This window comes from Gigantopelta aegis, chromosome 4 (genome assembly GCF_016097555.1).
Source record: "Gigantopelta aegis isolate Gae_Host chromosome 4, Gae_host_genome, whole genome shotgun sequence".
NCBI lineage: Eukaryota > Metazoa > Mollusca > Gastropoda > Neomphalida > Peltospiridae > Gigantopelta > Gigantopelta aegis.
The window spans coordinates 46,595,792-46,618,401 of record NC_054702.1 but is presented as its reverse complement, the minus strand read 5'-3'; the positions used below and the strand labels follow the sequence as shown (position 1 = coordinate 46,618,401).

The window sequence follows — 22,610 nt, the reverse complement described above, 5'->3', positions numbered from 1 at the left end:
ATCCCCCACCTGCCCGATATGTTAATGGCTGAATAAAACAACAATAAGTTAAACATTCGATAAAAGCAAGTAAATAAATCCAAAGAAACTATTCTATTTATTTAAAAAGAGTTTGCTGTAGCAAATAAATACACAATATGTAAATATCACAATATATTTGTTGGCACTGTTCATTAGCAAAACAAACACATAAACAAGTCTAGTTAATACACTGGAATGTATCAAATATAATGCTTGTTGATTTCTTAACTTGAAGGTGCAATAGTCAAGTGGAATTAATTAATGTAAGGTTTTCAAAACAAAAATAATGCTGCCAACAGATCAGTGCTGAACAAATAGTTTTAAAAGATAGTTTCCCATGACTACTAATCACCAAGGAATATTTTCGAACCTAGGTCGTACTAAACCAAATAACATCAGGCTGGGTCAAAGTTCGAGGTTCACCAAAAATTTGATAAAACAGTTAATACCACAAGTCCTGTGATTGTTGATAAATGTGAGTGTGTTTGTTGTAAAAAAAAATTGTTTTGTCTGGGCAAAAAATGCTAGTACCACTGTCAAGTAACCTTGTGTTCGAAATATGTATGGGGTACATGTACAAAATAGTACTAAAATTTTGTGTGGAACTAGTGCAGTCACAGACGCTACCTATTATCTCTGAAATGAGCAGCCTGACCCCCAATTTTTTCCAATTCACTTTAAGGGCGAGGGGTGGTAGTATTTATATCTGTGGTGTATATGTTGCAGGTAGGAGTTTTAGTCGTCTATGGGATTTGACTTGGTGGTATACACCCTGTACAGTTAAAAGCAGAGACTGATAAGTCTGCCATTTCAATCACTTTAATAGGTCTCACTCCAAGTTGCATAATGACAGTTTTCCATCTAAAGTATTCATTTGTCCAATACTTTTTGTCTTAAAATGTCAAATGTCCAAGTGGACTCGACATACCAGTACTATAATTATGACAGTAACGCATTGTAACTCACTTTGCCTTCCTTACAATGACTTTTTTTTTTTCAATAAAAATAATTTTAATTTTAATAGTTTTAGCCACAGCCACAATCAAGAAGGGAAGATCACAGCAAAAAATAAATAAATTTCAATAACAATTGGCTTAATTTTACAATAAAAATCTGCGACTGCTAAATCAGCTACCATAATTGAACATAAAGTGTCTCATGAATATGAACATGGTCTCTTCAGTCTTGTTTGTTAGTTATAATTAAAAAATCAGTTTTATCAGAATCATTGAATTTTAACCTTTGAATTTTTAAGGACATTAGCAATGTTTAACTTGATACCCAGAAAATTGTTTGCATCTGTTCTCGTGACCATGACCCCAGTCCAGAAGCAGAAAGCCAAGACCAGTGTGAGGCCCAACTTTACAAACAGGAGGATGTAGAAAATCATGGGATCTCCGCCAGCTTCTGTTTGGCTGAGCAGGAAAAGTAGAATAAATAAGAGAAGAAACCCGAACTGAAAAAACATTCCGTTGAACTTGGACTGCTCCATGCCGATGTCAATAAATTCAATTGCTTCTAGAAGATGCTGGTTCCTCTCCGATTCCAAATGATCATCATCTTCTAATGGAGCTGAAAAAATCAAGGATAAAATAATTAATCCCAAAATGATAATAATAAAATACTGTCAGTACTATTATCAAAATCTGGTATCATTGCGACGATTTGATTGAACCTGAATAAGTAGGTATGGCGCTTTCTATTGTGTAGATGGCAAAATAAAAATGACCACAGGTACAATATAAATTTTCTCCAACGAAGCATGTAAATTTGTGGCCATCACTGTTATCCTGAGTCTTTTTGACACTACTGGGAATTCTCATATTTAAGTCCATCATTTTTCATTTCACTTATTTTCGTGCTTATATCCAATTACAGTTCAAGCACGCTGTCCTGGGCATACACCTCAGCTATCTGGGCTGTCTGTCCATGACAGTGGGTTATTTGTTAGTGGTTAGTGAGAGAGAAGAGCGTGTAATGGCCGTACACCTATCTATTGAGTCATTAAAACTCGCTTTGGGTGGAAGCCGGTACCGGGCTGTGAACCCTGTACCTACCAGCCGTATGTCCGATGGCTTAACCACGATGCCACTGAGGCCAGTTTTTTAAGCCCATCTGTTTTTCGATTGGTAGGATTTAAAATTAGTTTAAAGTAAAGTAAAATGATTTGCAGCTTAGAATAATTCCCACTGCAGACAATGTTCAGACTAAGCAGTGATTAAAAAAAATAATGGCCTGTCAACCTTGGTCCCCTTTGAATAACATAGTGTTACTTAGTTGTTGAACCACTACATTTTATTATATTCAGTTATCATTGTGACCTTTACTTCTTGTGTGAGATGATTGAACCACCTCGATGGATCCATTCAACTGATTGGATTTTTTCTTGTTCCAGCCAGTGCACCACAACTGGTCAAAGACTGGTATGTGCTTTCCTGTCTGTGGGAAAGTGCATATAAAAGATCCCTTGCTGCATTAGGAAAAATATAACAGGTTTCCTCTGATGACTACATGTCAGAATTACCAAATGTTTGACATCCAATAGCCGATGATTAATTAATCAATGTGCTCTAGTGGTGGTGTTAAACAAAAACAAACAAACCCTTGTGTGATCTTTTCACTCATAATTTTCATACAGTGACACAAATCTATGTCATGGTATCACTTTCTGAGACAGGACCATTCACGTCGCTACAAGCAGCCCATTGCATGTAACATCACATGATGTATTTGTTACAATGGCTGACTCCTGGAAATCATAAATAAATAAAATTTTCTCCAGTAATTTGTGTCATTTAAGTTATATATTTTATTCCTGAAATGGAAACAAATATTTATTTCTACCAAATGTGCATAGACAAACTTACAGACCTTAAAATCAAACCTTTTGTTTTTTTAAAGAAGCAAGATCTGACATACCGTATAACCGGACATTTTTGAGGATTTTTATTTTCGTGGGTTTCGAGGGTAAGTAGTCAGCATCGAAAATATAAATCCTTGAAAATATTTGAAAAAATCAACAAATTCTAACTAAAATATTTATTGTGAAAACCATAACACACTGACAATTTACCGGAACATTTTATTTCCTGTCATGCGCAGTCCACCGGATACGACAAGAGAATAGTATAGTCAAAACAACAAGTTAGAATTTTAAAAAAGATATTGCGTGAATCTCACTGTTTGTAGAATATAATGAAATATTTTTAAATTTCGTATATTGTTTTTGTCAATGTCCGCATCAGAGATTCTGGGGTGGATGAATGCAGATTTCAACATTTCCTGGCATATTTTTAATTCAGCCATAACTTTCATAATCCACCTTGCATGAATTGGTTTTATCGTCGAAGTACGCATTTCGATCTTGATGTCCGTTACAACTTCGCCGTGTTTCATATCCAGGGAAACCCGCTTTGAATACCATGTGGTAAAATTAGACTTCATGGCGTCCTTAAGTGCTTTGTTCACACATACGTCTTAATTGGCTTTACACAAAATCAAAGACTGTGATCAGTTGTCTGTCGAAGAGCATACCGGGTATCACAGTGGCCAATTAGGCTACAGGTGACTGTTCTATTGTTTAACTTTACACGTAGGTAGTATCGAACAACTGGCAGACGAAGTGAAACTTTAATCAACAATAGCAAGTATTCTCGCAACTAGACTTGCTAAAACTCGAAAATAAAATCACTTTCAATTTAGATTTGGCAAACAACGAAAATAAGAAACCTTGAAATATTTTTATACCCCAAACCACGAAAAATTAAGACCACGAAAATTTCCGGTTATACGGTATACTGCATGTGTATTGTGAAGCTATTGCACCAATCATAATAAGTATGTTGAAGAGCTCAAAGAGCATTATTGTTTGTAATGTTAGTCTACATATGTGCCAATGCCATGCAGTGATATATAGAGAATACTACACAAACGGCTGTTAGATACCATTTATATCACGAGTTGTTTTATAACATATCGAACAAGAGAAAGAGAGTTGGATGTTTTGGAAAAACATATTGTAAAATAAATCTAACAGACGCAAAATTATATAGCATTCTATTTCTTACTTATCCTCAAAAACAGGTTTAAAATAATTTAAGCATCTTATCCAACTAAAACCTATTTACGGCCCTAGCGTCACAGACAAATCGATTTCAGGTTAACTCGTTTGTCATGAAGCAATCAATTTTGATTGTGCCCCTTTTCATTGAATGGTATGGCAGATGGGACCTGGTCATCAGTCTTTAAATTGTTATCACACATATATTATGTGTCAAAAATAACGAATAATGTTCTCACCAACAGGTGTAAAAGAAATAATATTATTTAAACTTAAATATCAACACATTAATATATGGTGATTCCAACTTAACACTACAAGAAAATAGTCTCATCTTCAAAGCAATCCACAATTTCATTGCTGAAAGCAAACGTTTTGACTGATAAAACTGTCCACCTTCTCCTTTATTCTTTTTGTTTCTCTGTTCTAATCTATATGCAAATATTTATATTTTGACAGGTTGAAAATATAATAGTTTTACTTTTTTTCAACACTAAATGTCCATTTTGACCAGTTAATATTTGAATTGTACAATGTGGGTGTGTGAGTAATTTTTGGCATGCTTCCATCAGAGAACTGTTCAAGCATGCCTGTTGTGGGCATAATCTCTGACTTCACCAGAGAGTTCTGCATATGACAGGGGAATTGTATAATGTAGGGAAAGGTCTTTATATATTGAACAATTCCATCTGTTAATATATACACAGAAATAAATATTGTTTAAACCAACAGTTGAAAACTTACAGACTACATCTGAAGATTTCTCAATTCTGAGAACAGCCTCCAATGCCTCATGGTCTGAGTAGTGAAAATGTTTTCCTGGAATGCATCCCATCGTCACGGAGGCCTCCTTGATAAAGACTTTCACACCTAAATCAACAAGTTATTATCAAAAATTAATTTCTATTAATACTTTTAATGAGTTTATTTAATATTAAGTTAGGGGAGCAATTAATCACTCATCTGAATTTTTTTTTTCACGTTGAGGTCTGAATAACATTAAACAGGTTGTAAATCAAGTTATTTCTCAACACTGTCTATTGGGCTACAACATCTCCTAATGTTTGTAGCTGCTGAACATGCTAGAAAGAGAAGTACTTACTTACTTCCTAAGGACACCTGGACTATCGACACTTGCCTGATTACTTAAGACTGTCCTGGATTAGCACGATTTAACACGATTAGTTCAATTCAACATGATTAGCTTGACTCTCCTGGATGTGCCCGAATTATTTTAACCCACCTAACTTGGCTCAACTCACCTTGATTAGACGGACTCACCTGGATTAGCATGATTTACCTGGATGTGTCCGAATGATCTCAATGGTTCAAATCCTGTCAAAGCTGGCTTGCACTTTCATTGATCTTTCTCATCTATCACCCTCTGCCTATCATTCTCATTATCTCAATATAAAAAACCCCACCAAACTTAGCTCAACTGTCCTTGATTAGCTCAACTCACCTAGATTAGCTTGACTCACCTTGATTAGCCTGATTCACCTAACTTATCTCAACTAACTGGGATAAACTTGACTCACCTCGATTAGTATGACTCACCTAACTTAGCTCGACTCACTGGGATAAACTTGACTCACCTCAATTAGTATGACTCACCTAACTTAGCTCGACTCGCTGGGATTAACTTGACACACCTAACTTAGCTCCACTCACTGGGATAAACTTGACTCACCTCGATTAGTATGACTCACCTAACTTAGCTCGACTCGCTGGGATTAACTTGACACACCTAACTTAGCTCAACTCACTGGGATAAACTTGACTCACCTCGATTAGCATGACTCACTTAACTTAGCTCAACTCACTGGGATTAACTTGACTCACCTCGATTAGCTTCTCACCTGGATTAGCGTGACTCACCTAACTTAGCTCAACTCACCTAACTTAGCTCGACTCACTGGGATTAACTTGACTCACTTGAATTAACTTGACTCACCTTGATTAGCTCGGTACAAGATGTAATCTATTCGCTTGCCAAGAGGATTTACTTTTGTGTCTTCTGCACTGGTGTAGCTGTTGTCAGGCAATTCACAGGTGTTACCCGCCTCATCACTAGTAGTCTTTTCCTGACAAATAAACAATTACAATCAGAGACATTGTCTGCTGAGCATGCTGATCAAAATGGCTCTACTTCAACATATCAACAAGATATGTCAACACATACTGAAAGGAGCAGAATGCTTTTTGGTATTTAAACATGTATCCGCATGTAAAATTTAGGGAGATGACTTAATTAAATATAGGCTAATCCTGTTGACCAATCCCAATATGTTTTTGTCCAATAAATATTGTTTAAACCAATGTTTTCTTTTATTTAAAAGCATTTCAGGACATTGTTGAATCGTCCGTTGATTAGATCTAACTTATGAACATAATGGGCAAAGTTGCTATGTTAAGAACAGTTTTATTATTTATCTAACATTAACACTATTTCATGCTCGTTTTAGTGTGCGGGTTTATTGATACAATGCAGATACATATCTTTTGGTCGATCGATGAGCAATTTTTTTCTATTATCGAGTTTTTCAGGGTAGACATCATAATGCAAAGTGGCCTAAAAATATATTTTGACAACGTAACATTTTGTGTTGTAATATTCTTGCGAAAATGCAGATATGGAAATGCACATTTTGTTCATAATGCTATAAATTGTGTGCAGACTTGCATTAATAAAAAGTGAGTTAAGGGCTCGAATGTAACAAGTTGTCATCAACAGCATTTAAAAAAAAAATTGCCACGGGTGAAATTTCCCACCTAGAGCACTTTTGAGCATGCCTCTGGAGATTTTTTTAAATAGTGACTTTTGCAGCAAATAAATTTGATTAAAAGGTCATTTTGTTGCATGTAGACATCTTTCAAATGTACGAATGTTGGTTTAAACAATATTTATGTGCAGATCAAAATGGGATTGGCCAACAGGCAAGTGCCTATATTAAGGCCTCTCCCTATATTTAACAAATATACATGTTATACATCAAGATGGCTAGAACAATATTACAATAAAGATAAGACGGATAGTTGGGGGAAAAAATAGAAGAGAGAAAGGTGTAGAAGAAACAAAGAATAAATAGCAAACAGCTAGAATGGTTAATTGATCTCGAAACACTTACTATTAATAAGAAAATTCTTAACAGATTTAAATATAGAGATACATGTATTATGTTGGACACTTAAATTAGAATCTCCAAATAGTAAAGTATGACACTTGAGATTATAATAGTTCAGTAAATGGGTTTGCGAGCTGCAGCGTATGTTGGACAAAAATGTCAACACTCAACACATTTTATTTACGGTTATATGGCTCTTCAACTGGATGCCCACAAATACAAGAAGGGCTATCTGTCACATGTTGTATGTATGGATGTTAAATACTGGCAGATAATGCACGCCAGATATATTCATTTCACCGTCATAGGGGAGTCTTAGTGACGGCAGTAATTCTGATCCTATGGCACTTTTTAAGTTTGCGCCTTGAGCCTCGTTCCATGAAGCGATCTTAGCACTAAGATCACCTTAAGTGCATCAGGTAGTTATGCATTTAAGGTGATCTTAGCGCTAAGATCACTTTGTTGAACAGGGCCCTGGAGTCTAAGACAGATGGACAACAACTGAGTAAGACAATATGGAAAACTTTTCCCATCAAACCTTATCAGTCCAGCAGTCTTGGAGATTTCCATTGGTCAGTATCACTCTGTAGCCGAGATCAGACGGCAACATGTTGAGATCACCGGCAAGAATAACGAGATCACACGTCCCGGACGTCTGCTTTATGAACTGACTCATCTCGAAACACTGGGCAATCCGGTGCGATAAATACTCATCATTGGCTCGGTTGTACTCCGCATGTATCTGAATAACAAAAGCATTTCAAAGTTGCAGACCCTAGTGAAAATGGATACCAAAAAGAAAAATCAAAGTTTGTTTTGTTTAATGACACCACTAGAGCACACTGATTTAATAATCATCGGCTATTGGACGTTAAACATTAGTTAATTTCGACATATAGTCATTAGAGAGGAAACCCACTACATTTTTCCATTAGTAGCAAGGGACCTTTTATATGCACCATCCCACAGACAGGATAGCATATACCACAGCCTTTGATATACCAGTGATGGTGCACTGGCTGGAACGAGACATAGCCAATGGGCCCACCGACAAAATGGTACACCAAGTTTGGTGAATCTACAAAGCTGTAACATCAGGGCTAGCTCTGGGTAATCAGAAAATTTCGCCAACTTATGTCTTCATGTTAAAAAATTGTAGAAGCACATTTATCTTCCAGCAAAATATCAATTATTACATTAAATTATTTCGCAAAATTGAGGTACAATTCACCAATTGTTTTATAAATTGGCAAGTGTGAATTTGGCAAGTGCCAGAGCTAGCCCTGTTACAGTAGAGTGAAACAAGAGTCTGTTACAGTAGAGTGAAACAAGAGTCTGTTACAGTAGAGTGAAACAAGAGTATGTTACAGTAGAGTGAAACAAGAGTATGTTACAGTAGAGTGAAACAAGAGCCTGTTACAGTAGAGTGAAACAAGAGCCTGTTACAGTAGAGTGAAACAAGAGTCTGTTACAGTAGAGTGAAACAAGAGCCTGTTACAGTAGAGTGAAACAAGAGCCTGTTACAGAACAGTGAAACAAGAGCCTGTTACAGTAGAGTGAAACAAGAGCCTGTTACAGAACAGTGAAACAAGAGCCTGTTACAGTAGAGTGAAACAAGAGCCTGTTACAGAAGAGTGAAACAAGAGCCTGTTACAGTAGAGTGAAACAAGAGTCTGTTACAGTAGAGTGAAACAAGAGTCTGTTACAGAAGAGTGAAACAAGAGCCTGTTACAGTAGAGTGAAACAAGAGTCTGTTACAGTAGAGTGAAACAAGAGTCTGTTACAGTAGAGTGAAACAAGAGCATGTTACAGTAGAGTGAAACAAGAGTCTGTTACAGAAGAGTGAAACAAGAGCATGTTACAGTAGAGTGAAACAAGAGCCTGTTACAGTAGAGTGAAACAAGAGTCTGTTACAGTAGAGTGAAACAAGAGTCTGTTACAGTAGAGTGAAACAAGAGCCTGTTACAGTAGAGTGAAACAAGAGTCTGTTACAGTAGAGTGAAACAAGAGCCTGTTACAGTAGAGTGAAGCAAGAGCCTGTTACAGAAGAGTGAAACAAGAGCCTGTTACAGTAGAGTGAAACAAGAGTCTGTTACAGAAGAGTGAAACAAGAGTCTGTTACAGTAGAGTGAAACAAGAGCCTGTTACAGTAGAGTGAAACAAGAGCCTGTTACAGAAGAGTGAAACAAGAGCCTGTTACAGTAGAGTGAAACAAGAGTCTGTTACAGTAGAGTGAAACAAGAGTCTGTTACAGTAGAGTGAAACAAGAGCATGTTACAGTAGAGTGAAACAAGAGTCTGTTACAGAAGAGTGAAACAAGAGCATGTTACAGTAGAGTGAAACAAGAGCCTGTTACAGAAGAGTGAAACAAGAGTCTGTTACAGTAGAGTGAAACAAGAGTCTGTTACAGTAGAGTGAAACAAGAGTCTGTTACAGAAGAGTGAAACAAGAGTCTGTTACAGTAGAGTGAAACAAGAGCCTGTTACAGTAGAGTGAAACAAGAGCCTGTTACAGTAGAGTGAAACAAGAGTCTGTGACGTTCCAACAAGAAAATAGGCTTTAAAAAAAAACTCGGACTAGAGTTCAACTCCATAATCCTTACTTCTCAAATGTACCAGCATTTTTTAAAATATGAAAAAAGCTTTTCGTGGTATTAGAAACAACAGGATGATTAGAAACACTTTGGATGTATGGAAATGGAAAATCTATATATTATAATGCAATTCATGTCTTATTTCAATCGTCAAACAAACATGTCTAATAGCAGCGTTTAAAAACTAGGGTCTATCAACTTTAACATTTTCGAAATTGTATCTTTGCACAAAGCAGTCAAAACAATGTTTTGACAAAATTGTAACTGCTCCCAACAGTCAATGTGAGGTTACACCTGTACATGAAATTAAAAATGAAACATTTCACTAACTTTGTCTTTGCTCACCAGTTCAAAAACACTACATGGATAAACACACAGGTATCTTTTCCCAGATTAAAAAAAAATAGACCAAGTTTTTTTTGCATTAAATAATTTCCACAAATTAGTCTGAATTTGATCTGAAATGTTACATACTGATCTTTGCTTAAGTCTAATATAGCGTTATCAACTTTTTAAAGATCATTTAGTTTGTTTTGTTTAACGACACCACTTTGTCCAACATGACGCGACCAATGTATACGATCTGCGCATTGGTCTCGCGCAGATGATACTTCGCGAGACAAATCTGGCCAATGGCGAATAAACAAATATGGCGGCCACAATGGGCGCAGCCATGTTAGATCTAAAGTTGGATCTAAACTCCAGAAATTTTAGGCGGAACGAATGAAAGTTGAAAAGGGGCGGATTTAAAAAAAAACTTTCATCCCTGTACTGTTGACTCATGAAAACTCATATCTAGACTGATTCTCACATGACTGGAGTACAAGTTGATATGAAGACCGTCGATGACCATCTTACAGAGACCGACCCCTTTCCCAGCATACCAGTCTGCATGCCAGACCTTGTGAGCAAATCCGTTCAGGCTGAAGTGAAAATACATCGTCTCACCGATGGGAAACTTGGAGAAGACACAACAGCCAGTGCCAAGCATTCCGCTGACGAAGAGAAACAATAAAACACACGTTACTAGTCTGTACAATTCCTGTAAAATTCATACACTTTTGTCATAAACCAAATTCCATGATTTTCCACTACCATTTTGAGATATTTTAAAGTTTTTGGAGAATTATCAAGAATTTTTCTGCCTTTCTCAGCATATTCAAATAATATTACAAAGTTTTCATGTGAACTGTCAATATGTTATATTATTTTAAACGGGGACAATTTTTTAATCATCAGTCAATTTTCATTTTCAATAACTTTCCATGACCTTGCATTCAATTTTATATACGTGTGCTAGTTCATTAGTTGCAATGAACTGAACTACCCAATTAACTGACCAGTTAAACCAATGAATGATAATGAGAAATTGTAGCTTTTTTCACTTTTGGGATTTTAGGCTCTGGTTAAAAAAATTAAACTTTGTTTTGTTTAATGACACCATTAGAGCACATTGATTTATTAATCATCAGCTATTGGATGTCAAACATTTGGTAATTTTTACTTCTAATCTTAGAGAGGAAACCCGCTATATTTTTCCATTAGTAGCAAAGGATCATTTAGATATATGCACTATCCCACAGACTGGATAGTACATACCATGGCCTTTGATATACCAGTTGTGGTGCACTGTCTAGAACGATATGCCAAACCAGGCCACTAGCCATGCCAGATACCACACTTGGGATAGATGCACCTGAATCTTAAAATAGGATATAGTAACATTAATAGAGTTCTGGACCTGGTTAGAACAAGAAATAGCCCAATGGCTAAACATTTTCATATAAAAATTGGAAAAATGTAATGAGTTACCTCTTTAAAACTACATGTACTAGTATGTAAAAAAATACCAAATGTTTGACATCCAATTGCCGATCATCAATAAATGAATGTGCTCTAGTGGTGTAGTTAAATATAACAAACGTCTTATGAAAATATTAGGTTAACTTCTTTTTATTATATTAGTGAGTGTGTTATTAACTTTAATTAATGTTAAATGTCAAAATTTAACAATTAATTAATTATCACCTGTAGAAGTAGTGTGCATGAGGTAAAACTGGACATATTTTTTCACACAGTATCTTGTAGTCCGACGAAAGCCAAACCTGAAAAAAAAACAAAAAAACATTTTCACCAACATCATAATTTGAAAATTTGTTAAGAATACAACTGATTTTATTCTACTGATAACATACTTTAGATCTACAGTTGAATCTCACTGGCTCAAACCCTATCGGTGTTCGAGAAAGTATTTGACCCATTGGGTAGTTTGACCATTCGGTTACAATCATGTAAGTGTAACTCGGGACTTTGTTTTTGGCTTGAGAGTTGTGGTGTATTCGACCCTCCCAGGTTTGACCCAACGAGATTCTACTGTATATTCAAGTTTACATACATGCAGCAATAATCTTTTATACAGACAGGACAGTAGACGGGTCATGGTCCAGCATTTTACCATTATTATTGGAATGTAATTGCAGGATTCGACAAATCCACTAGCCCTTGTTGGAGCACTAGAGTTGGTTTATAAAAAGCAACAAGAGTACCAATGAGGTACATAATACGCCCATCAGACATTTGATGGAAAACCATATCTATATTAATGAATATATTAGGGTATGATTCAAGTCTATGTGAAATTTTTGCAATGGGATGGATGAACTGTTTGTTTTGGATCAACCACCATCCAAAGTTGTTCCTACATGTGGTTTGATGGTCCTGTATGCAAGATATGATCTGGACAAGGATTTACTGTTATGTGTAGTAGACCATGAAAAGTAGGTCACAGTGACCTAGTAATAGTACGCGACACACTGCCATGCCAAGTTGTTCTTACATGTGAGGTTTGGTGGTCCTGTATGCAAAATATGGTCCGGACATAGATTTACTGTTATGTGCAGTAGACCGTAAAAAGTAGGTCACGGTGACCTAGTAATAGTATGCGACACACCGTCATCTCAAGTTGTTCCTATATGTGAGGTGTAACGGTCCTGTATGCATCTGTATGCATGATATGGTGCGGACAAGAAAAAGTTAACAGACAGACGTATGGACAATACCATACCATAATACAACCCATCATAGATAGGCATATCAAAAACAGTTATATTGAACTATGGGGTTGGAGCATTTTAGAATTAGGATAAGTGTGTACATGTACATTCCTTCACTCTTATGAAAATATTTGTTAGTTTACACATGTATGTACCAGGCCCTAATTTAGATTGAAAAAGTAGAAGTGACTTTTCCCTTCCCAGAAGAAAGGGGCGAAGTTTGATAAAAATAGATGAAGTGAACATTTATTGGTACATTTCTTAACGTTTCGACACTTGGTTCTAATTGTAATATTTCGATATAAAATACTACTTCCTGTAATAAAGTTTAAACAAAACAGTTATGTTTCATTAAAAATGTGATATTATTAAGTAGTTGATAATGTGCCATTATTCTATAATTAAATATTAATTAGTATTTTCTGGCATTACTGAAATGAACGTGGCTGAGGATTAACAACGCTTCACTGGTCATAGCACACTGCGCGACATGAGTCACTTTGAGAAACAATAGCCCAGTTATGGGTATATCTGAAGAATGTCAACATTATACAATGACATGTATTTAATCTCTTCACAACAGAAACTGGCATGAGTATGAACATTTTTTGGTTGATCTTGATAATAAATTGAACAAGGTAAAACATTATTTCATCAAATCAATCGGTCATTAAAATGCACATGCGCAGAAACCATTTCCTGTTAATAGGCAGGTTTGCGATTACTCGAGGATACAGTCTGATGCCAAAGAAAAAACACTGTCCGACATACGGCGACAAGGTGCCAAGTGAGTTATGACACTAAACAAGTCGGGATCTTGACGTCTGTTGTATTATTTCATTTTTGAAATTGGATCAAGTCCAAAATATTACGTTGACTTCAACTTCTCACTACTGCTAACAACTCGGCGACTTGAGTCGACTCTCGGCGAAGAAAAAGCTGATTTCGCTGACAAGATTAGGGCCTGTATACACCGGTGGCACCTAAGTCTGCGCACCTAAGCATGTGTGTTATATTTTAAAGTTAAAATCGTTCTTTAAAAATATTTGTTTCACCGCCACAGTACAATGGAACAATAAACGTGTTACTACTGAAAGTTATTTTAATTTTAAAAATTTTTAACTCAAGTTTTGCCAGAGGGTATGGAGGGTAAAATTACGTACCCTAAAATCTTGGAAATTAATGGATTTATATTTTTAATTTTTAGATAAAGAGTTCTAGTTCTAAAAGACGTAACAAACTTTTTCTTTTATCATTCATCAAAGGTAGCATATATATATATGTCAGAGTTTTTGCCAGAGGTTATGGAGTGTAAAATTATATACCCTGAAATTTTATTTTTAGATAGATGATAATGATAGTAAGAGAACTGCTGTTGACAATTTGTCAAAGCATATGAAATGCAGTGATTGACTGATAAGTTCATACCTCCTCCAAAATAACTAAATGATAATCTCTTTTGGAAATTTCATCACCTATTGCCTCAATGCGATCACACCGATTTTTGCATACAACTGGTATTGGAATCCCCCTATAAAACAAAATACAAGTTATTATTTAATTGTGAAATACTGAACTCTGTAAGACCTACAAGTGAATTCCATGAATGAACAGGGTGAGGGAGCCAGACTGGACTCATTTACTAAGAACAAGATTTTCTATTACATAAGTCCTACATTGACACTCTAAATAAAGTATATAAGAAATGAAAATTAAAAGTTTTAAGATACCACTAGAGACCATTGATTTTATATTAAAAAGTAAAGTAAAGTTTGTTTTATTTAACGACGCCACTAGAGCACATTGATTTTTGTATCTTATCATCAGCTATTGGACGTCAAACATATGGTCATTCTGACACTGTTTTTAGAGGAAACCCGCTGTCGCCACATAGGCTACTCTTTTTACGACAGGCAGCAAGGGATCTTTTATTTGCACTTCCCACAGGCAGGATAGCACAAACCATGGCCTTTGTTGAACCAGTTATGGATCACTGGTCGGTGCAAGTGGTTTACATCTACCCATTGAGTCTTGCGGAGCAGTCACTCAGGGTTTGGAGTCGGTATCTGGATTAAAAATCCCATGCCTGGCCTCGACTGGGATCCGAACCCAGTACCTACCAGCCTGTAGACCGATGGCCTGCCACGACGCCACTGAGGCCGGTGATTTTATATTATGTCACATACATGTACTTTGGAGGCTTACACCCCTCTTGAAGAGTATTCCATAAAATAAAAAAATGGCAGACGGCAAAAAACTGCATGTATCTCAGCGAAGTCGATACTGGCGACATCGTTACAGTCTTGTATGTGGAATCTGTGTCACTGTAATGGGTTTTTTACAACTTGTGTCTGGACAAAATTTGGGGGAAATGTAACAGTAATTAAAGGTAGGAGAGTAATTTATCGTAGTTGTTCACAATTTGGTTCGGACTTTAATATATCAAAATTACCAAATGTTTGACATCCAATAATCTATGATTAATAAATCAATGTGCTCTAGTGGAGTCGTTAAATAAAACAAACGTCTTAAGATAATATTTGTTTCACCGCCACAGTACAATGGAACAATAAACATGTTGCTACTGAAAGTTATTTTAATTTATTTTTTGTTTAAACTCAAGTTTTGCCAGAGGGTATGGAGGGTAAAATTACATACCCTAAAATCTCTCTAAATAAAGTATATAAGAAATGAAAATTAAAAGTTTTGTGTCTAATAAATATAGCAAAACTAAATATTTATTGATGAATTACATATTAAAAAACCCCAAACAATTAACACATCATACAAAAAATTATATTATGAATTGTGTACATCATATTACAAAATGTTTTCTTCTTTACACCGATTGTAGAGATATTTACTAGGCTAGCTCTGGCACTCACCAAATCTTCCAACTGTGAACTTTCAAACAACTGACAAATTGTTTTTTAAGTTTGTGAAATAATTTCATGTAATGATTCACATTTTTTGGAAAATACATGTAGTTTTCTGCAATTTTTGAAGTTTAATAGATAATTTGGCAAAATGTTCTGCACACACAGAGCTAGCCCTGAAAGATGATGTCTATAAAAAGAATTCAGGACTTCAGATAAAAAAAACCCAATATGTTGATAAACTTTATTCTCATCAGGACAAATAAGTAATTTCAATTAAAAAACCACATGGCTAGGTTATTCTTACTGTCACAGAATGACTTCCAACTGTAAATTTAAACACTAGTAACTGTTGATACTTACCAGCAATTCAGTGTTAAAATTCTCAGCGTTGTCATTGTGATTACAAAATACAGGTACTAATATCGTCCAGTAATGACAGAACAAGGCACTAAAAAAAAGTTTAATACATAATATACATACATGTATATATATATATGAAGAGATTAGATGCAAAATACAATATATATTTTTTTTCTTCAGGTATTAAGTAACGTTTTTCTATTTTTTGCTTAACTGATTTATAAATGCAAAAGTATGGTTTCATAAAATGTATGAATATAACTACTTTGAAACCAATTTTTACAAACCAAACCTTCTTATTTTCTAATAAATTGAATTCTATTAATTTGTTTTGTTTCAAACATGATATATCCCAATTTTTAAATGTTTTCTACAAAACCAGACATAACCAAAAATATTGCTCAGTCATGAAGATATTAAAATAAAATATTATCACCAGCAGGGGAACTCCAGCTAGGCATGGTACTTTTTAAATTCTATTGTTTATATTAATGTCAATAATACTCATGAATTATGTCTTACGGTACTTAACTTTATTGTCTCTTTAGTATAGCAGATTTTGGATTACTTGTTATGAATAATAATGAAGTACTAACAAAAATACTATTTTTGTGTACATTTTAGAAAAAAAAGGCTCATAAATAAATAACTTGTATTAAATTCCATAGTATGAAAAGAGGCGTTTCCTGCGGAAAGGACTAGGCTATAGTATAGACTATAGTTCATCAAGATAAACCTTGACTACTCGAGTTTATCTTGATGAACTATGTACCAACACGTCTTATCACAACTGGAAAAATCTCTGCGGACACCCATGTTTGAAAATAAAAAATATTATTATTAAAAATGGAAGAGCCTACTGAGTTCTAAAACAATAAAATAATATTTTAAATAGATCTTTTAACGTGTAGGTTATTTCAAAGTTGAACTCCAATTTCTAAACAATCAACACACCGTAACCGTGACACTTTCAGCTTGGAACTTGAATTTGTCTGAACCTATCTAGTGAAATAATGTCTTATAAATGTTTGGGTACTAAAGACTAAAGTAATATACATTTAAAAAAAAAAAAATATGTTTTCGAAAAATGACATTAACATTTATGTAAGCTACTAAGACTGTTTACAGACTCGTGAAGAAATAGCAAAACTTGCCCATGAGGATATCTATGTAGAGTTATTGCCCTTTCTTCACACCGGTGTCTAGTGATTTTGTGACGTATTAATTTCGTACCCTGGTCATCTTGCACCCTGGCCTAGTACTAGTATTTGAATCAGTTTGCTTCGATTGAAGACTTTGAACACGCAATTGCATTATTACATTATTACATGATTACTAGTATTTGAAACAAAATGTGTTTGCAGCTAGCCTAATTGTAGACTTCAGAAGGGATTGGAAAATATACTAAACATCACAAGAAACGCAAAACAGGGTTATGGTTAGTTTTTAGTTATAATAGGTTTAATTGATTAGAAACGCTCATTTCTGCAAAATTATAAATGGTGTATCGACATGCAATTCTCCTGAATGCCAATGTGTGCTAATCCCTTTTTAAAAAATAAAGTTTAAAGTGACATTCCTGAGTTTGCTGCAATTTTTAAGATGTTATCGACTAACAGAGACTTTTTAACGATTGTAATTACATATCAAATATATTTTTTCTGCATAAAATATTAGTGGCTATATATTAAACATGTTTCTGATCGTTCTAATATTTGTACTATTTTTTTCGTACGTACGAAATTATTTGAAGACGAAATCCAGTTTGGGCTTCTTACAAATATTAAGACGACCAGAAACACATTAAATATACAGACACTGATATTCTAAACAAGAAAATATATTTAATATGTAAGATTAATCGTAGAAATATTTTATTAGTCAGAAACATCTAACAATGCAGCAAACTCAGGATTATAAAATTAGTTTTTTTTTAAATTTATTTGTCATGTAATTTAGTTTCTATGTTGAGGGGCCCCCGAACCTGAAATGCCCCAGGCCCACAAGGTATAAATCCGGCCCTGGTCCCAACCAGTGTGCAACAACTCTTATATCATTGTTTATGCTGTTGGAAGTCCAATCGTTTAACAATTGCGTGACGTCATTTCTCATTGTAACATAGTGTATAATATGAAGCCAGTAGTTTTATTCTTGACCCAACCAGTGTCCATTGTTAAATCGTTATTTATAATGTCGGGAGCCAAGCTTCACTTCCAAGGTGTAACAATGACGTGACGTCTCATTTGTCATTGTAATACAATAGTAATACTGAGTTTGGTGAAAAAAACGCGATGTCTAGGATATGAAGTCGATAGTTTTATTCTAGTCCTAACTAGTACCAAACGAACCGTATATCGTTGTTTATGTTGCTGGGATTCTTCGCTTCCAAGCGTCTAACAATTGTGTGACGTCATTTCTCACTGTAACCTAATGGAAGTATTTAGTATAGTAGGTATTATTATGCTTAGTGGGTAGAGCGCGATTTCGTGTAGGATATGACGTGTATGGGTTTGTTCTCGTTGGAAACAGTGCCCAACAACTGTTAGATCGTTGTTTAAGCTGTGTAGAGCCATACTTCCCTTCCAACTGTCTAACAATAGCGTGGCGTCATTTCTTTTTGTAATATAATGGAAATACCGAGTAGGTCTATAACGCGAAGTCGTGTAGAATACGATGTTGGTGGTTTTATTCTCGTCTCAACCAGTGCCCAACAACTCATAATTGTTTTACTGTGGTGAACCACATTTCGCCCCCAACTGTCTAAAAATTAGGTGATGTCATTTGTTATTGTAACTGTATGAAGCTAACTACTGGTGTAGCATGTGTAATTTGTTTATTCTCTCTTGTTACATTGTGCCAGCGACCATACCGGGTCGGGCCGGTAGTCTCAACTGTGCACGTGTAGCGCGCACTTGTTAGTACCGTAGTTCTTACAATTAATGCACTTCACATCTCCGCCTTTTAGAAAACAATAAGAAAAAATTACTAGCTACTCTAAAGTAATATTCTTACTTTTAAATGCTGTACCAATTGTAGAACAATTAACTTAAATTAAAAAATGTTTTAAAACATAAAGCTCTTTAAGAAATTAAAACTTCAAAATAATAAAATAAACTGTTAGTATCTCAAGTTTTTTGGATACTTTCTTGTAATGTTAATTCTGATATTAATATGACTAATTTGGTCACAGTCTTGTCCTTGGTTTGGCACATTGTCATAGACTACTTATTAATATCTGACTAAATTATATAGAGTTATAATAATACTGTTTAGCCACTACAAGTCTAATCTATGAGGCGACTTCACAACACGACCACTTCTAGTAGTACATGTTCGTGGTTCAGAAGGTATAGTATGTAACCCCTTGAATCTTGTGCTTCTCCCTGGGTTGATTCGCTGTCAGGCAGTTGTGTTTCATTGTCGGATCGTCGAGTTTCGCCATCAGGTGGTTGGGTCTTCACCGGCTTAAGATGTGAACGGTTCCGACGATATTCCACCCCGTTAACAGTTTCGACAATGTACGATCTGGGTTTATCGGAGACACCTTTTATTTCTGCTGGAATCCAGGTGTTTGATGTCGGTTGGTACATAACAACATGTTTTCTGGGAGAAAGTTCACTTAAGTCACTGGATCTTTTGTCATATTGGTGTTTCTGGATGTTTTGGCGATGTTGAAGCTGTTCAACATTTGAATCATCTGACTGGAGGCATTGTAAACGGCCACTTGATGGTAGTTGAGTTCAATAGTCTCTGTTGTTGAGCAGTTTGGCTGGTGCTGCTAATTTGTTGTCGATCGGAGTAGTTCGATACGCCAACAAGGCCAGATATGGATCTTGTCCGGAACTTTCAGATTTCTTAAGTAAGTTTTTTACGGTCTGTACCATTCTTTCAATGAATCCATTGCTTTGCGGGTAGAGGGGTGAGCTCGTCACATGAGTGATTCCCCATGATTTGCAGAATGAAGCGAACTCACGACTGCTGTACTGTGGCCCATTATCCGAAACCAAGGTTTCCGGTATTCCATTTTCTGCAAATATGGATTTTAACTGTTGAATGATATATGTTGATGAAGTAGTTTATAGTTTTCGGACCACTGGGAATTTGCTGTAGTAATCAGCTGTGATTAGGTACTGTGCTCCTTTGTAGTCCAACAGATCAGAGGCTACCTTTTGCCATGGGTAACTTGGCACGTTGTGTTGAAACAAGGTTTCCCTGGGCTGCTGTTTCGAGAACTGTATGCATGTGTTACATGAGGCAGTCATCTCTTTAATATCTTTTGAGATACCAGGTCAGAACAAGCAATCTTTAGCCTTCAGCTGGCATTTCTCAGACCCAAGATGTCCTTGATGGATGATATTTAGCATCTAAGGACGCAGTTTGTCTGGAATTACTAGACGGTGTCCCTTCAAGACCAAGCCATTCTCGACACTTAAATCTTCTCTGAAAGTCCAGTATTCTTTCAGATCAGGCGGACAGTCACTACTATATTCTGGCCAACAATGGTATATGATGTCCTTTAAATGACACAATTTTGCATCCTTGGTTGTACACTGACGGATTTCTTCCAGTTTGGCTGGAGTTGCGGGCAGACTACTTGTAATGATGTCAACCTCAATCAATGGTACTCCATTGTCAAAGTCTGGTTTTTTCATGTAACTGACACGTGACAATGCGTCAGCCACCACATTTGACTTCCCTGTGATGTATCGAACCTCAACATCATATTTTGACATTCTGAGCAGTAGACACTGTAATCTGGGCGATGCACTTGCAATGCTCTTTTTCCATATGCTTTCTAATCGCTTGTGGTCAGTTTCCACGATGACATGTTTACCATAGACATAATGGTTAAACTTTTCCAGAGCCCAACATGCAGCTAGGAGTTCCCGTTCTATGTTGCTGTATCTAGACTCAGCATTGGTGAGCGATCGACTGGCGTAGCATACAGGTTTGTCATCCTGCATCAATACGCATTCTAGCCCTTTGAGACTTGCGTCCGACTGGATCACATTATGTTTTTCGGCATCATAATATGCCAGTACCGGAGACTTTGTGATGACATCCTTTACCATCTCGAATGCTTTCTAGTGTTCTGGCTGCCATTCATTAATTTGCGAATTGGCTGCGATGCTTGAGCTAGGATTGGTGAAAAGCGATTCAAGTAGTTCACCATTCCCATAAAGGATTGTAGTTCTGTGAGGTTTTGTGGAGGTGGCATCTGCTCAATAGCGCTCACTTTACTAACATCGGGTTTGAGCCCATCACAAGTCCACGTTAAACCGAAGAACGAGGTTTCCGCAACCTTGAACTGGAATTTGTCTGGGTTGAACTTAACACCATTTTCATGAGCTGTATCGAGGGTTTTGAGAATATTCTGGTCGTGAGCCATTTTGCTTTTACCATATACGAATGTGTCATCTGCTATACCACTCAGTCCATTGACCTTTCCAAATACTGTGTCCATCTTCTCTTGGAACACATCACCACTCACAGTTAAGCCAAAGGGTAATCTTATCCAGCGGTATTTTTTCCATGGTGTATTGAATGTACAGAGCTTGCTGCTTTCGTCATCAATGTCAACTTGCCAGTATCCATTCCGAGCATCCAGGATACTGAAATGTGTGGCACCACTAACTTTTGGTATGACATCGTCAACTGTGCGGACGTAGTATGGATTTCGTTTGATTGCCTTGTTTAAATCTCGAGGATCTAGGCATAAGCGAATTGATCCATTTGGCTTTGACGTTACCACAATCGAGTTTACCCATGGGGTGTACTCGTTTTGAACTTCTTGTAGGATTCCTAGTTCCTGTAGTTTGTTCAGCTCATCTTTGTAGGGTGACTGCACATGCACGGGTACTTGCCTAGGTGGATGCTGCACAGGTGGAACAGCTGGATCTGTCTCTATGTGATATGCAGGCCATGAAAAACGACCAATCCCCGCGAATACATCACTGTACTTTTGAAGCAAGTATTCTTTGGTTAATGGAAAAGGGTGTTGTTTTCCTCGAATGTCAAACAGCTTTGTTAACCCAATATGTTTGTTACTTTCAGTTTTGGTAGCTGAAGTTGTAATCGGCCAGTTTAATTTCAGCAAGTTCAGGTTCTGAGCTGTAATATTGCCAATGACTGCAGGACCATTTGCATTCACGACTTCCATTTGGATTTCTTTGGGACGGCTGTTGTTTAAAGTTTGGTTGTATACCTGGCATGACCCCAAATTTGGAATTTCGATGCCCCCATAAGCAGACAGCTTGACTGTGGGTTTATTCAACTGATGTTGTTTTGGAAACAACTGTTCAAACACTGCTTTTGGCATAATGTTTGTTTCTGCTCCAGAGTCAATCTTACATTGAACCTGTGTCTGTTTTCCATGTGGCTGTGCTGACATCTGCACATCAAGTGTTGCTTTCTCTTTGCATGATATCATGTTAATGGTATCATTTAGCGGTGTGGCTTCGACTAATCCTAGGAACACATGGTCGCTTGTTGACTGTGCACTTTAATTTTCTTCAGTTT

At 36.2% G+C, this 22,610-nt stretch overlaps 2 protein-coding genes across 3 annotated transcripts; both read right to left on the bottom strand.

The window, feature by feature from the left end:
* Positions 1-822: 822 nt before the first annotated feature.
* Positions 823-17,246, bottom strand: LOC121372074 (sphingomyelin phosphodiesterase 2-like). 2 transcript variants are annotated; one of them, XM_041498335.1, is made up of 9 exons: positions 17,046-17,246; positions 16,092-16,179; positions 14,281-14,383; positions 11,828-11,904; positions 10,611-10,794; positions 7,745-7,948; positions 6,036-6,165; positions 4,826-4,951; positions 823-1,593 (listed from the first exon to the last, which is right to left on the bottom strand). In XM_041498335.1, exons 2-9 carry the CDS (start codon positions 16,124-16,126, stop codon positions 1,247-1,249), a joined length of 1,206 nt encoding a protein of 401 aa, XP_041354269.1. In that variant the 5' UTR covers positions 16,127-16,179; positions 17,046-17,246; the 3' UTR covers positions 823-1,246. The 2 variants fall into 2 exon arrangements, with proteins under 2 accessions (XP_041354269.1, XP_041354271.1); XM_041498337.1 differs by lacking the exon at positions 17,046-17,246 and having other exon boundaries at positions 14,328-14,383; positions 16,092-16,177.
* Positions 17,247-19,831: 2,585 nt separating this feature from the next.
* LOC121369858 (uncharacterized protein K02A2.6-like) lies at positions 19,832-20,333 on the bottom strand. The gene is made up of 2 exons (XM_041494935.1): positions 20,258-20,333; positions 19,832-20,118 (listed from the first exon to the last, which is right to left on the bottom strand). Exons 1-2 carry the CDS (start codon positions 20,331-20,333, stop codon positions 19,832-19,834), a joined length of 363 nt encoding a protein of 120 aa, XP_041350869.1.
* Between the last annotated feature and the right edge of the window lie 2,277 nt (positions 20,334-22,610).

Bases quoted from the DNA above. Each gene is read 5' to 3' on its own strand.
- LOC121372074 (XM_041498335.1), bottom strand. From the start codon at position 16,126: ATGACAACGCTGAGAATTTTAACACTGAATTGCTG. The intron at 14,384-16,091 runs GTAAGTATCAAC...TTTGTTTTATAG, and splicing joins ATTTTAACACTGAATTGCTG to GGGGATTCCAATACCAGTTG. The intron at 1,594-4,825 runs GTAAGTTTTCAA...TGATTTTTTCAG, and splicing joins GAAATCTTCAGATGTAGTCT to CTCCATTAGAAGATGATGAT.
- LOC121369858 (XM_041494935.1), bottom strand. From the start codon at position 20,333: ATGCATACAGTTCTCGAAACAGCAGCCCAGGGAAACCTTGTTTCAACA. The intron at 20,119-20,257 runs GTAGCCTCTGAT...CCATATTTGCAG, and splicing joins CAAGTTACCCATGGCAAAAG to AAAATGGAATACCGGAAACC.